We start from the raw sequence: 15,049 nt of genomic DNA on the forward strand, positions 1-15,049 counted from the left end.
AGACCTTTACAAACTTTGTACCGGAAAATGGCAGTTATTTAATCCTGTATTACTAAAAATATTGTGGCACAGAGGCCCTTTAGTGGGCTATTTTGGCTATATTCTGACGCATCATTGAAGTAGTGAAGTGTCATTAGGCTTACTCTGAAGAAAACGCACATAGGGAGCCATGAGAGGATGCAAAAGCCTATTACCAATAGTAACATATTACTGTAGGCCTATGCTGGTAATGACTAGGTTCTGCTCAGCATAGCGGTTTGCAATTAAAGTTATTGATAGCGCAGAAAGCCAGCGGCCTCTGGATTTTCTCCAGCTGAGTCATGTGCGAAATGAATCGGCTTTAGGAAATTACTTTAACTTCCCTTCACTGTGGAGATTTTGGGGAATGTTTACAAAGAATAGAATTTACATCAAACCAGTCATCTGTATAGCCATAATGCCTCAAAACCAATAAGAAAAACAGTTCAACAATTGGAATTAAAGCCATTGATGAATGCATATCATATGCACATAACGATTTCGTTAAATTGATCATTGCAGACCATATTTCAATCAAAACGTTTTTAGAAACATATACATTTTAAGGTGCCGATGCTCTACCCTACATTTGTCAATCGCCTATAATGTGCATCAAACATTGCGCGTCGGCACAAGAGCGCCCCTGAGACCCACGCGCGCTCATAGCCTACAGTTCACAGATTTGCCAGGAGTCCATCTCTTCGCATATCTCTACCACCACTGGTGTGAAGTTACTGCGACTGTTACCATAGTGGATTACAGATGGGTCAAACATTGAAAATAGTTTGATGAATGCACTTTATTTATTTGTATCACATGGGATTTTAGAATGTGCGCAGCGGGTTGTTTTATTGGTTTTCACTGAAACGTCGGGAACAGAACACAGGCAAGTGGAAACTCCTTATACAATATCAAGTACGTGTATTGAAGACGTGTGGAATATTTTACAGAGAAATTGAACTGTCTATAAAGATTTTTAAAAGACTCGAGTTCGAGTAGGCAACTCTTCGTCATGGACGCGTGAGGTGAAGCTACACGGTGCGGTGATCTACGAGGGACACTCGGGCAAAATCTAAAGCCTTAAACCATCCTCGGGCTTTTAGATGTGGTCTGTACAGGGCAGGGGTGAATACTTGGACCTCTAACTATGAAATGAATCAGTCTTCCAACGTCTTCATTTTGGCTTTTCCAAAGACACATCTAGTTATGGGGTGAGGAGGATGAGGTAGAGACTGCAGGGATAGTCTATGTGGGAGGGAACATGGAATGTTTTCTATTATATAATCTTTGACAAAACTGCTTATTAGTGGGAGAACATAACAAGCCAATTTCCCTGACCCCGTTTTCCCTCCCCTTTTCATCGGGGGAGACAGAAAACTTTTTGTGATCATTAATCATTTTGGGGAGAATCGACCTGTTTTCAGACAAATTGGCTGTTGAAATGATAACACATCTTGACTGAAGTTGACAAGGAGAACACTGGGCTCTATGACAAGAGTCACTGGTGTGTATTATTTTTTATTTCACTGATCTTGTATTACACAGTAACCCCCTCTGTCTGCCTCTCCACAGGAGAGGGGAATATTGAATTACCAAGATGGCTAATGTGCATTTATTGTTTCAGATTTCAACTATACCTCTCTGTCTCTTTTTTCTCTGCCTTGATCCGTCTCTCTTTTTTATTGTTTGATTTTGGTTGATCATGTTGAATGACACCTGATGCCCAAGGTCCTGGATGTCCATCTTCCGTCATCCTTCAAGATGCTGAACCTAAAGACACTAAGCCTTCAGCTAACCACACTCAGTTGTACCCCTTACTTTGTTTTCGCCTTTGCACTGTCCTCTTGGTGAAGCCACCGTTTGTGGACGTAGAACAATTGCAACCAATCCCATCTTGCTTTGAGATACTGTGATATGTAATCGTTCGAGAAACTGTCGACACACTGTTGTGTCCCTTGCCGTCTCTGAATCTCTGAACGGCTTTTTTGCGTAAAGTGGAAAGGGACAAAAACAATCCCCAAGTTCATTTTCCTCCAGCCCCCCTGTCCGTCCTCCCCTCTCCCCCCCACTCATCAGGGCTGGTGGGGGGGGTGGGATCTGGAGCTCCAGGGTCGTAACGGCGGAGGTGGTGTTACCCTGGAGCCTCCTTGTAGCAAGGCCTCCCATCATGGAGACCAGTCCAGAGAGCCCCAACCGGGCCGTGGAGTACCTCCTGGAGCTCAACAACATCATCGAGAGCCAGGCCAAGCTCATGGAGACCCAGCGGCGGCGCATCGAGGAGCTGGAAGGTCAGCTGGACCGAGTCAGCCAGGAGAACCAGGACCTGAGACTGGAGAAACCCACTCCTCCACGAGCCCCGGAGCTCCCCGAACAGAACCACAGCAACACCAACCACAGAGCAGAGCAGCCCCTCTCCCTGCCCATCCACCCTGGCAGCAGTAGTGGAGGTAGTGGCAGCACCCCCAGCCCCGTCACCGCCCCACCCCCTGTGGTGGTACCCCCTGCGGGGCCGAGCCGGGAGAGACGTGCCCACACCAGGCTGACCCGGGGCATGTCCTGTGGCTCGAACCCAGCCGAGCGGGAGCAGCAGGAGAGACTGGACCACACAGACAGCTCTGACACCAACAGCTCCACCATCCGCAGAAAGTGGGTTCTGTTTCTGTTTCTCTTTTGTATAATTCCCATGTTTCCCCCCAGTGCATTCTTTCCACAACCCACTGAAGCATGGGTTGCTTGATGGATATGGTGTTATGATTTTATTCCCTGATTGTCACTGTTTCCTTGATGGTAGTCTCTGAGCATCAGCTGGATGTTACCAACATGCCCAAATTATTCATGCCCAATATGCCCCCTGTGGCAGATCTTACTTAATCTGGCTTAAAAGGAGTTGGCATACTGTTCATTTAATTGTGATCAGACAAACAAACAGCTCTGCTACAGTTATATAACTCCTCTGTATTCCTCAGTGAGTGACATCACCACTGAGTAAAAGTGAAGGGATATTTGCATCCAGATCACATTAGTTTGAAGGGAAGTGATGTGCTCACTGGAACCACACTGTCTCAAATAGGTGTAGCTGTGTTCAAGGGGTGAGTGTCTGACATACCGAGGACTAGAGGATGACTACATATTGATGAAGCTGTTTGGAGCTTTGCTTTGTGGATCCTGTGTGTACTCAGGGGGTCAGGGTTTCATTTTACACAGGCTGACCGTTGCTGTAACACCTTCTACCTGAGTTTTAGTTCAGCCAGTGCAATGTATAGTCAGTGCATTGTGTGTTCTGGTCAATGCAGTGACTTGCGTGTTTGTGTGTGTTCCTCTTTCTGTGGGAGTTCCATTTTATGAGTGTGCTGATTTTGTTACCGGGGTTGTGAGATCTGTGTGAAGGAGTGATTTCTTTATGCTTTATGTGTAGGAGTGGGATGTGTAATGTGCAGAGGAAGAGTGTCTGTGTGTGTGTGTGTGTGTGTGTGTGTGTGTGTGTGTGTGTGTGTGTGTGTGTGTGTGTGTGTGTGTGTGTGTGTGTGTGTGTGTGTGTGTGTGTGTGTGTGTGTGTGTGTGTGTGTGTGTGTGTGTGTGTGTGTGTGTGCGCGTGTGCTCGCATGTGTGTGTATGTGGAGAAACCATATGAAATGATTATGCTCTGCTCAGTGCCTTTGTCCTTCAAAATCATAAAAATATAGCTTGCCGCCCACGTCTGCTCAGTCATGCACTTTCCTTTAGGTTCGTTTCTGAGTGAGAGATCAGGCCTTATTGGCCATGAATCTCTAGCTAGAGATCAGGCCTTATTGACCATGAATCTCTAGCTAGAGATCAGGCCTTATTGGCCATGAATCTCTAGCTAGAGGTCAGGCCTTATTGGCCATGAATCTCTAGCTAGAGATCAGGCCTTATTGGCCATGAATCTCTAGCTAGAGGTCAGGCCTTATTGACCATGAATCTCTAGCTAGAGATCAGGCCTTATTGGCCATGAATCTCTAGCTAGAGGTCAGGCCTTATTGGCCATGAATCTCTAGCTAGAGGTCAGGCCTTATTGGCCATGAATCTCTAGCTAGAGGTCAGGCCTTATTGGCCATGAATCTCTAGCTAGAGGTCAGGCCTTATTGGCCATGAATCTCTAGCTAGAGGTCAGGCCTTATTGGCCATGAATCTCTAGCTAGAGGTCAGGCCTTATTGGCCATGCATCTCTAGCTAGAGGTCAGGCCTTATTGGCCATGAATCTCTAGCTAGAGGTCAGGCCTTATTGGCCATGAATCTCTAGCTAGAGGTCAGGCCTTATTGGCCATGAATCTCTAGCTAGAGGTCAGGCCTTATTGGCCATGAATCTCTAGCTAGAGGTCAGGCCTTATTGGCCATGAATCTCTAGCTAGAGGTCAGGCCTTATTGGCCATGAATCTCTAGCTAGAGGTCAGGCCTTATTGGCCATGAATCTCTAGCTAGAGGTCAGGCCTTATTGGCCATGAATCTCTAGCTAGAGGTCAGGCCTTATTGGCCATGAATCTCTAGCTAGAGGTCAGGCCTTATTGGCCATGAATCTCTAGCTAGAGGTCAGGCTAAAGTGAAGGTCTGGAAACACACTACTGTGGCAAACAATCTAAGCCTCTTTTCAGTTTTACTTCCACACACAGATAATAATATTTGGTCTAATATGTTCAGGTACTAGGCATATTATAGACAGATCCCTGTAAAAAATACTATTGTATACTACCATATTACTTTTTCTAGCAATATTGTTTTGAAGCCATAATAACATCACCAAATCATATGAATCATATCACATTATTTCTCATTTTGCGCTGGACTACAACTTAATTCCCTCCTTTTGACTTCATCTTCATTTATTTGTTCTCATTAATTGGTTCTCAGTCCCTCATCAGATTGATTCAGACTCTTGACTAGACCAAATCCCCTATTGATAGAAACACATATTAGGTATTTATGTGGGTGTTAAGCATACTGATGAATTGCAAATGTAGGACAGTTTGCAGATTCTCCCCTGTTAATGGGAGTGCTTGTGACACATTAGCTCTCTAGTTTAGATTTTAAGCTAATAGCTGTTGTTCTTCAATTTAAGTACCACATTCAATACATGTAGTATACTTAGCTTGGTTGTTAAAGGAATAGCTACTGTTCTTCAATTCAAGTGCCATATTTACAGTAATATGGAGTTGTGATTTATTTTAGGTTATCCTGTGTTGGTTTCTTCTCTGCCCTGACCTTGTCCTCAAACACTTACCCAACTCACACCATTCAGCTCATTCTCAGGCCACTGGTGAGCCCTGTCATCTGTCAACAACAACCCACTAATATACACAATATTTACATCATCCATGTTTAGGTCACCCTCAGCCATCTAAATATGTTTCAGATCAGAGAGAGAGACAGAGGGAGGCGGGATATAGAGATGAAGGGAGGGAGATCGAGAAGAGAGCATGGGAAAGAGAGAGAGAGAGAGAGAGAGCGACCCCGACTCAGCATGTTTCGCTCTAAAAGGGAAACAGTGGAACACACACACTGGTTCACCATCTGTTATCAGGGAGGTAAAGAGAGATGGAGGAAGATAGAGGTAGCGAGCTAGAGAGATGGAGGAGGAGGAGGGAGGTAGCGAGCTAGAGAAATGGAGGAAGATGGAGGTAGCGAGCTAGAGAGATGGAGGAGGAGGGAGGGCAGGGCAAAGGGGCTAGGTTTAGAGACTTGGTTTTTGTGGCCGCTTAGTACATTTTCTTCCAACAGACAAACTATCTCAACATTGCCCCTGTGACTGTCCGGTCCTCATGCTCTGATGTCTAGGGCTGTGATGTTCAGTAGAATGGCCTGACTTAAAGGATGATAAACTATGCTTCTGAACCACAGTAACAACAGCACAAACTAGCCCATCTCTTCTTCCAGCAGCACAGCGGTGTAGCCCAAACAGCTGTCCCATACTCCATTCCCTCTGCATCCACTAATGGGAAGATGAACAGTGTGAGTTGCAGGCCTTCAGGCATAGCCACAGGAAGTAAGGGTTCTGGGGGATAACGTTGAAATCATTTTGCAAAAATTAGGCTATACAAAACGATTTCCCCCAAAATGATATTTGTCCTGTCTGAAGAGACATAAATCAAATAATTCAAAATACTACACCATCACTACACCATCATCATCATTTAGCCACAGAGGATCGCTTCTCCAAAACAATCTGTGGCGTAAGTTTTATCACAAGCACTTACAGTCGAGTCGGGAAGGCAGCAATTTGGGAAACAGGCACTCCAACACAGTGTGGCCATAGATATAATCCATAGAAGGATTTTGGAACCTCGAACCTTAGCACTTTGATTGTTAAACTTTGACTGAAAATATGGTGCCTGACAAGTGACCGGGAAGATTTTTTTAGTTTATCGGACATTTGAGAAATTTACTGGCCATCCATAATGCACTGGGTGCGTAACCCTTTGGGGTGTCCACCCACGCAGCCAGGGTCGTCAATAAACGAGGGATATAGGTTAAATGAGCCACATTTACATGTCCTTAAAAACAGACTATAACAAATTGCAAAAACACTTTTCATTGTGATTGGATGTGTATCATATGTGTTGGTATAAAGAGTCGGGAGACAGGCGCAGGAATGCGTATTAGGGTTTTTTATTCACAGAAATCAAAGCGAAGACCAAACAAACACATATACAAAATACAGGGTTAAACCCAAACAAAAGAGCAAGGAGTACCTCAAATACATACACGGGGTGAGACCCGAAAACACAGCACAGGTACTCACAAGACCAACGGACATTGTAACAATAATCGACAGTCCAATGGAGAACCAAAGAGCACATTTATACAAATCAATCAGTGGGAAATAGGAACCAGGTATGCGTAATTTGACATTTCCGGAGGTATCCGTGACAATATGCAAAACTTTTTTGCCTTTTTTTTGTATTGTTTTTTACTTTCCTAAAACAATAAATGTCCACCTCACGGTTCAGCTGTCAGAGATTTGAGCACTAAAGGATTAAGGGCATTGCATGCATAGACCTATAGGCTTAGGTGTCCACTGTATGATATTAATATTTCAAAAATAAATATGAAGGAAGAGAAGCGTATGCCTAGCCCCAGAGAGAGAGACAGAGAAATGCTGGCGGGATGCTACTACACCAAGATGCATTTCTTTAACTTTGTCAGATAGGCTACTGCGTCTGCTATACAGATATAGGCGTTCAGAAGAAGACTCATTTTACATTTTTCAATCCGAATATTTTTTATAAAGATAATCATTATATTGTTAGATTCTAGGAGTATCTCTGGTAGGCCTTAAACATTCTTCCTCACCTCAAGTTCAACTGTCTGGAGTCAGGTGGAGCGTCGGTGTGCACTGCCTTCGTATCATAGGTCTGCAGCATAATAGGCTAATAGCCACACCACACCAAACCTTCTCAAAAGTTTCTAAACTTTTTAGGGTAGTATCAAAAGTAAGTCAAGCCATTGTTTATAGGGGAAAATAGAAGCAGGATATTACAGTGCCTTGCGAAAGTATTCGGCCCCCTTGAACTTTGCGACCTTTTGCCACATTTCAGGCTTCAAACATAAAGATATAAAACTGTATTTTTTTGTGAAGAATCAACAACAAGTGGGACACAATCATGAAGTGGAACGACATTTATTGGATATTTCAAACTTTTTTAACAAATCAAATTTGCAGTGGTCTGTGTTTCGTGTTCATTTTATTTATTAAAACAGCGCACTCGTTACAGTTTTGCATATTTAAAGAATTGCCTTCGATTAATAAATAGGCCTACAATAATAGCAATGATATACAATAATAATAATGATGAAACAAAGTATTATAAATACAAAAAAAGGAATAAATAAAGTTTAAAAAATGGCATCCTACCTGAATAGCGAGTTGCACAGTAGTAGCCTGCATTTGGCCATTTGTGTGGTATTAGAAGATATTCTTCTGATGTCTTCTATCATGTAAAATAAGTATAATTGCATGAAATGTGTTTATAAAAGGACACTACAATTATTTATTTTTATCTCCATGTGTGGAAATTAAAAACTTGTCTTCTCAGCGGTATGCCAACTGTATGCCATCCCCCCCCCCATCCCCAACTCAAAACGTATTCCCTTTGGGTTATTGAATCTGACGTGACGTCAATCCCTTCATCTCTCCAGTGGGGTCAGCAGAGTTGAGATCATCACCACAGTCTTAGTCCATGGGAGTGTATGTGCCCCAAATGGCACCATAGTCCCTACATAGTGTACTACTTTCCCATGGTCTGTGGTCAAACTTTGTGCACTTGTGAATAGAGTATAATTCGGGATGCAGAGAGTTTGTTTGTAAGTGTGTGTGCGTTTTTGCATGCTTGTGCAAATGTTTGGGAGTGTCTGACTATGTGTGAAATAGAGAAGGAGTCCCACACAGAGAGAGTGTGAAATATTAATTAGTGTGACCTTAGTATAATTACTCCTGGCCCAGGGGTGATAGTTATTTGTGTGTGTGTGTGTGTGTGTGTGCATGATCTCCTGGGATGTCCATTATTAGACAGTAAACACTCCTGGTTTCTTATGGTTATCATGGTGTCTTTTAATGGGAGGATGTGACCATTCTCCCCACGGTGAAAGACTTTACCCCTGTAGCATGTGCAGTAACTTTGATCTTGGTCACAATTGCTTTGTCATAACATTTCCCTATTGAGTTGCTGAGTATTGCTTCTGTGTTATATAATAAATAGTTGGAGCTTCCCCTCTTCCTCATTTTCTCATGAGGTTTAGAACCTCAAGTGAGCGTTGTGCAGGTGGTGGCTGTTTTTTACTTTCCTTGCAGCTCTTTATCTCGCTCTCTCTCCTCCCTCCCCCTCTGCCTCTTCCTGTCCTCCCTCCCCTCTCTGCCTCTCTTCAGGGCACTACATGTAGATATTTCCTCTGCTTTGTAGGCTGACATTAATTCAGTTTTGAAATGCAGGGGATGGTTTGGGCTTTTGTTGCAGAGGAAGCTAATTCTGTTGAATCTCTCACACACACACTCACTCTCTCTCTTCCTCTCCACTCCATCCTTCTCTCTCTCTCTTTCTTTTTCTGCACTCCATATTTTTCACTCCCTCCACCACTTCCTCTCGCGCTCTCTCTCTCTCTCTCTCTCTCTCTCTCTCTCGCTCTCTCTCCCCCTCAGTGTTTCTGTTTCTCTCTGCTGCAGATATGACTCAGAGGAGCTGCAGAAATTACTTTTGAATCCTCTCGCCCTCCCTCCCATCACTCACTCCCTCTTTTCTCCTCCATCACCATCTGGTTTACCCATTCTCCTTTTTTTTGACTGAAGGCATGATAGATGTTGACGATAATCATCAATGATTACATCATTCATTTGATTATCTGACAGAAGCCCCTCAAGCCTCTTTAACATTGAAGTACTGCTGAAAAGTTACTGCTGAAAAAAAACTTTGCCTCGGGCAGATCTGGGAATAGGATCTAGCTCAACCTGCTTGACCAATACCAATAAACAGCAGTATGCAATATAAGATAATAAGATCTCTCTGGACCCTCTCTAGTAAAGATGCCCAGAAGTCAGCAGCATCCTCTTCAACAAGTAGTGAATCTCCTCCCACTACATTCCCTACATGGAGGCGTTTACTGGTTGTGTAGTCTGCTCTCACATTCTACCCTACAGTCATAAAAACACTTTCTTTTTATATTTTCTTGAGAGAAAAGGCACATTCTATCTAAGAATTGTGATGATGCAATGTGTCATATTGTTTGATATCATATTGTGCGTCTCTCCACATGGAGGGGACCGTAATCTGAGACCGCAGCCTATTCCTCGACCATGGGAGTGTTGTCTCCTGTGATGTGTCGGTCTTTATGAGGTCAGGTAGTGTCATGGTCATGATGACCGTGTCCAATTGGACCTGAGCCCCCCCATCCCTGTCTCCTGAGTGGCTCGACCAATGACCTTGGCTCTCTCTGCACGTGCTCGCACTGCACTCACCACTCAGTGGAACTCCCAGGGATTTCATGTCACTGCACAGCAATCAAAGCCAAGGTCTCAACCCTATACACCTCTACTCGCTGGAGAGAGACAGACAGTGTGTTTCTTTAGGTTGTTTCTTTATATTCCATTCTATAGAAACGTTTAGAGGTTCTGTCGGTCCACTCTGTTTGGTATTCAGTTCTAGCTCTAGTAGGCTCGAACATAAAGTGGTGCTGCAATGCTTGAAAAACCTTACTGTGACCTTGTGAAGTGTGAAGACAGATTGTTGGATATTGATATAGATTGATGTTAAAGCGGAGTGCACTGTCCTTGTCTTAGGTTTTATAAAATATTGTGTAAAACATGGTTGCTGTGGAAACTGTAAAGCGTTCCCTACGTCAGTTACGATGTTGTGCTTCCATCCTCTACCTTGCCTCTCCCAGACCCCCTCACTTCACATATTCACACAGGGGTGGGTTGACGCTGGGTTTAAACACCCCCACCTCCTCCGCTGATGTCACAGCAGCTTGGAGCTAGAACGATCACGGTTAGTCATTTGCTCCCGTAAATTAGTGGTTGTGTACAGAATAACAGTTCCCGAGTGGTGACACAGTCATTTAGAGATGCACTGTGGTAATCAGCACAGAGGTAGGAAATTAAAATGATGACTTATGACATTCTTTTGTTGACACATGAGTAGGTTAACTATTATAAAAGATGCACTCTTGACCCCTAGAATGTGCATTCAGTTTAGCGTCTATTTTATTTGAGTGTAAGCTAGGAGTTTGTTTTCAGTGTTGCATAGTAGACTGCTTTATCATGTGAGCTCCAGTCCTGGGTCCACTGTAAGAAGGAACATTTAGGGGGATTGTACTGTACAGAAGAGAAACTATAGGATTTGTCATTTGGAAATGTTATTCTGAGTGCTGTAGGAAGGTTTAGCATTGACTGACTGAGGACATTATATCTGCATTATTACTATACTGATCCGTCCATATATCTATCTATGGCTGTGATTGGACTGAGCCAGTTCGCTGTAGTTGACTTGTCAGCTGTCCTTTGGCCACTGGCCATTGTGGATTGCTTAACTATTGCCTGATTCAGTGTCTTTGGCATTCAGATGTAGACAAGTGGTAGTGTGACGACGGGACACGGTGAAACACATGTGCACGCAGCGCTGTGGAGCAGAAGTCTGGTTACCGTGGGAACGCTGTGAGCTCCTCTTGAAAGAACTCTGTGGGCGAGAGAGAGAATAGAGAGAGAGAGAGGGAGAGAAGCAAAGAGAGGAGAGGGTAGGAGTGAGACCAGGAGATGAGTGAAGGACAGGTGAGAGAGAGAGAGAGAGAGAGAGAGAGAGAGAGACAGAGAGAGAGAGAGAGAGAGAGAGAGACAGAGAGAGAGAGAGAGAGAGAGAGAGAGAGAGAGAGAGAGAGATTTTTCATTGGAGGGTAAGCTACAGGTCTCCTCAATTGGTAAAGTTGGGCAACTTTTTCTTTGGTCAAATGTTATGAGGGATAATTATCATTTTTACACTGACTAACTGATCCTGTGACAGCCTGACGTAATGTCAGTCTCTTCAGTACAGTTGGCTTCCCACCTCTTCTACTCTTAATTAAACCTAATTGTGTTAGGTTTCATAGTATTAAAACCCTAATTTTAGGGTAGTACACACAGTGGTATTGTTTACTCTACTAGAGAGCTCCAATAGATAGCAGGTGCTGCTGCTACATAGATGGTAATTGTAATCATGCCCCTCTTCTTCTCCGGTAAATGAGCGCCTCTATCGCCTGGCACTCAGCACCAAACGCCCACACAGGCAGTCCGCGCTGTTGCCAAGCAGCGGGAGACTCGGAGCCCAGAATAGGGGGAGGGGGTTTCGAAAAACACTTAACTTTAGGCTAGAGGCAGCGCACACTGGGAGGGGGGGGCGGGGGGGCGGCTCCCCCACATACACATTCTCATCTGTAGACGGGGGGGGGGGGGGGGGGGGGGGGGGGTATGACGCAGTAGGCTCCCACACACACACTCCCATCTGTAGATAGTGAATAGAAAAATGCTAATGTTGAAATAAAAGGTTTTTCAAGAGGCTTGTGCTTCAGTTGGTTAAAGTAGGTTTGTGCCTGGTTACTGGCTCAGGCTAGTGAATGTGATCCCTTTCTGGCCATGAACTGTAATGCGTATCAGAGTTGAATTGTTCAAGATATACAATAGGGAACAGGTAACGATACTGACCCAATGGCAGAGATGACTGTGCATTCGGAAAGTATTCAGACCCCTTCCCTTTTTCCACATTTTGTTACGTTACAGCCTTATTCTAAAATGGATAAAATAAATACAAATCCTCATCAATCTACACACAATACCCCACAATGAATTCACAATACCCATAATGACATCACAATACCCCATAATGACATCACAATACCCCATAATGACAAAGCAGAAACGGGTTTTTAGACATTTTTGCAAATGTAATTTAAAAAAAAAAATTTAAATACCTTATTTACATATGTATTCAGACCCTTTGCTATGAGACTCGAAATTGAGCTCAGGTGACTCCTTTTTCCATTGATCATCCTTGAGATGTTTCTACATCTTGATTTGAGTCCACCTGTGGTAAATTCAATTGATTGGACATTATTTGGAAAGGCACACACCTGTCTATATAAGGTCCAACAGTTGACAGTGCATGTCAGAGCAGAAAAACAATCCATGAGGTCGAAGGAATTGTCCACAATCCTGTACAGGATTGATACCCAGATCTGGGGAAGGGTACCACAACACTTCTGCAGCATTGAAGGTTCCCAAGAACACAGTGGCCTCCATCATTCTTAAATGGAAGAAGTTTGGAACCACCAAGACTCTCCCTAGAGCTGGCCGCCCAGCCAAACTGACCAATCGGGGGAGAAGGGCCTTGGTCAGGGAGGTGACCAGGAAACCGATTCAGACTTCCAGACTTCCTCTGTGGAGATGGGAGAACCTTCCAGAAGGACAACCATCTCTGCAGCACTCTACCAATCAGGCCTTTATGGTAGAGTGGCCAGACCTCAGTAAAAGGCACATGACAGCCCGCTTGGAATATGTCAAAAGGCACCTAAAGGACTGTCAAACCATGAGAAAAAAGATCCTCTGGTCTGATGAAACCTAGAATGAACTCTTTGGCCTGAATGCCAAGAGTCACATCTGGAGGAAAACTGGCACCATCCCTACGGTGAAGCATGGGGGTGTCAGCATCATGCCGTGGGGATGTTTTTCAGTGGCAGTGACTGGGAGACTAGTCAGGATGGAGGGAAAGATGAATAGAGCAAAGTACAGAGAGATCCTCGATGAAAACCTGCTCCAGAGTGCTCAGCAACTCAGACTGGGGTGAAGGTTCACCTTCCAACAGGACAACGACCCTAAGCACACAGCCAAGACAACGCAGGATTGGCTTCGGGACAAGTCTCTGAATGTGGCCCAACCAGAGCCCGGACTTGAACCCAATCGATAATCTCTGGAGAGACCTGAAAATAGCTTTGCGGCGACGCTCCCCATCCAACCTCACAGAGCTTGAGAGGATCTGCAGAGAAAAATGGGAGAAACTCCCCAAATACAGGTGTGCCAAACTTGTAGGGTCATACCCAAGAAGACTTGAGGCTGTAATCGCTGCCAAAGGTTCTTCAAGAAAGTACTGAGAGAAGGGTCTGAATAATTAAACTGTATACAATACTGTAAGTTGTTATGAGTCTCTCTTACTCTTCCTCTATAGATAGATAGACTCAACTACACACTGACATGTCCTGACACTCTATTTACCCTGCTGTGTATTGGAGGAAGTCCTTTATTTGTACTGTGAACACCCCTCCACATACCATATTTCTGTTGCCTCTTCCACTTTTACCTCTCCTCTCCTCCGCTCCGCTCCTCTTGACTTGATTATTTCCCCCCCTTGGCCTCCTCCGTATACAACCTCTGTCCTTCTCTCTCCTCCCACTCTTCGCTTCCTCTCTCCATCCAATTGGCAACAGATTTTCATACGAATATAAAAAAATCTGCAGATAAACAATATGCGCATTTTCCCACCAGAGATGGGTTTCCTTCAAATGGACTTGTTGCGGATAAAAGGCTGTGTGAGATGACGTAGTTAAATTTGCAGTTAAATTTAATCGCATTTTCAACTGTACTGGTTGTTTTGTCACAAAAAAACGTAGCATTATATAGAGAATGTGTCCACTCTGATATTTGCACTCTGATGTTTCCCTCGATATGGTGGTTATTATGTTTACAGTGCATTCGGAAAGTATTCAGACCACTTGACTTTTTCCACATTTTGTTATGTTACAGCCTTATTCTAAAATGGATTCAATATATTTTTTTCCTCATTAATCTACACACAATACCCCATAATGACAAACCAAAAACAGGTTTTTAGAAATGTGTGCAAATATATAAAAAATGTCAAACTGAACTATCACATTTTACAAAAGTATTCAGACCCTTTACTCAGTACTTTGTTGAAGCATCTTTGGCAGCGACTACAGCGTTGAGTCCTCTTGGGTATGACGCTACAAGCTTGGCACACCTGTATTTGTGTTTCTCCCATTCTTCTCTGCAGATCCTGTCAAGCTCTGCCAGGTTGGATGGTGTGCTTAGGGTCATTGTCCTGTTAAAAGGTGAACCTTCACCCAGTCTGAGGTCCTGAGTGCTCTGGAGCAGGTTTTCATCAAGGATCTCTCTGTACTTTCCTCCGTTCATCTTTCCCTCGATCCTGACTAGTCTCCCAGTCCCTGCCACGGAAAAACATCCCCACAGCATGATGCTGCCACCCTCTTGCTTCACTGCAGCGAAGGTGCCAGGTTTCCTCCAGACATGACGCTTGGCATTCAGGCCAAAGAGTTCAATCTTGGTTTCATCAGAGTTTCTCATGGTCTGACAGTCCTTTAGGTGCCTCTTAGCAAACTACAAGCGGGCTGTCATGTGCCTTTTACTTCAGAGTGGCTTCCGTCTGGTCACTCTACCATCAAGGCCTGATTGGTGGAGTTCTGTAGAGATGGTTGTCCTTCGGGAAGGTTCTCTCATCTCCTACAGGAACTCTGGAGCTCTGTTTAG

At 44.1% G+C, this 15,049-nt stretch overlaps 1 protein-coding gene across 5 annotated transcripts in view; it reads left to right on the forward strand.

Annotated features, from left to right (window-relative positions):
* The first annotated feature begins 683 nt into the window (after positions 1–683).
* The window catches only part of LOC109869702 (IQ motif and SEC7 domain-containing protein 2-like), a 47,775-nt gene continuing 33,409 nt past the window's right edge, over positions 684–15,049 (forward strand). The window contains exons 1-2 of one of the 5 annotated variants that reach the window (XM_031803700.1): positions 685–1,522; positions 1,747–2,664. In XM_031803700.1, coding sequence (XP_031659560.1) covers positions 2,186–2,664 — 479 coding nt within the window. In that variant the 5' untranslated portion in view covers positions 685–1,522; positions 1,747–2,185. Of the gene's footprint in view, positions 2,665–15,049 lie in introns of all 5 variants that reach the window. The other 4 variants (XM_031803701.1, XM_031803699.1, XM_031803702.1 and 1 more) reach the window with 4 other exon arrangements.

The sequence above is a fragment of the Oncorhynchus kisutch genome, linkage group LG24, assembly GCF_002021735.2.
Source record: "Oncorhynchus kisutch isolate 150728-3 linkage group LG24, Okis_V2, whole genome shotgun sequence".
Lineage (NCBI taxonomy): Eukaryota > Metazoa > Chordata > Actinopteri > Salmoniformes > Salmonidae > Oncorhynchus > Oncorhynchus kisutch.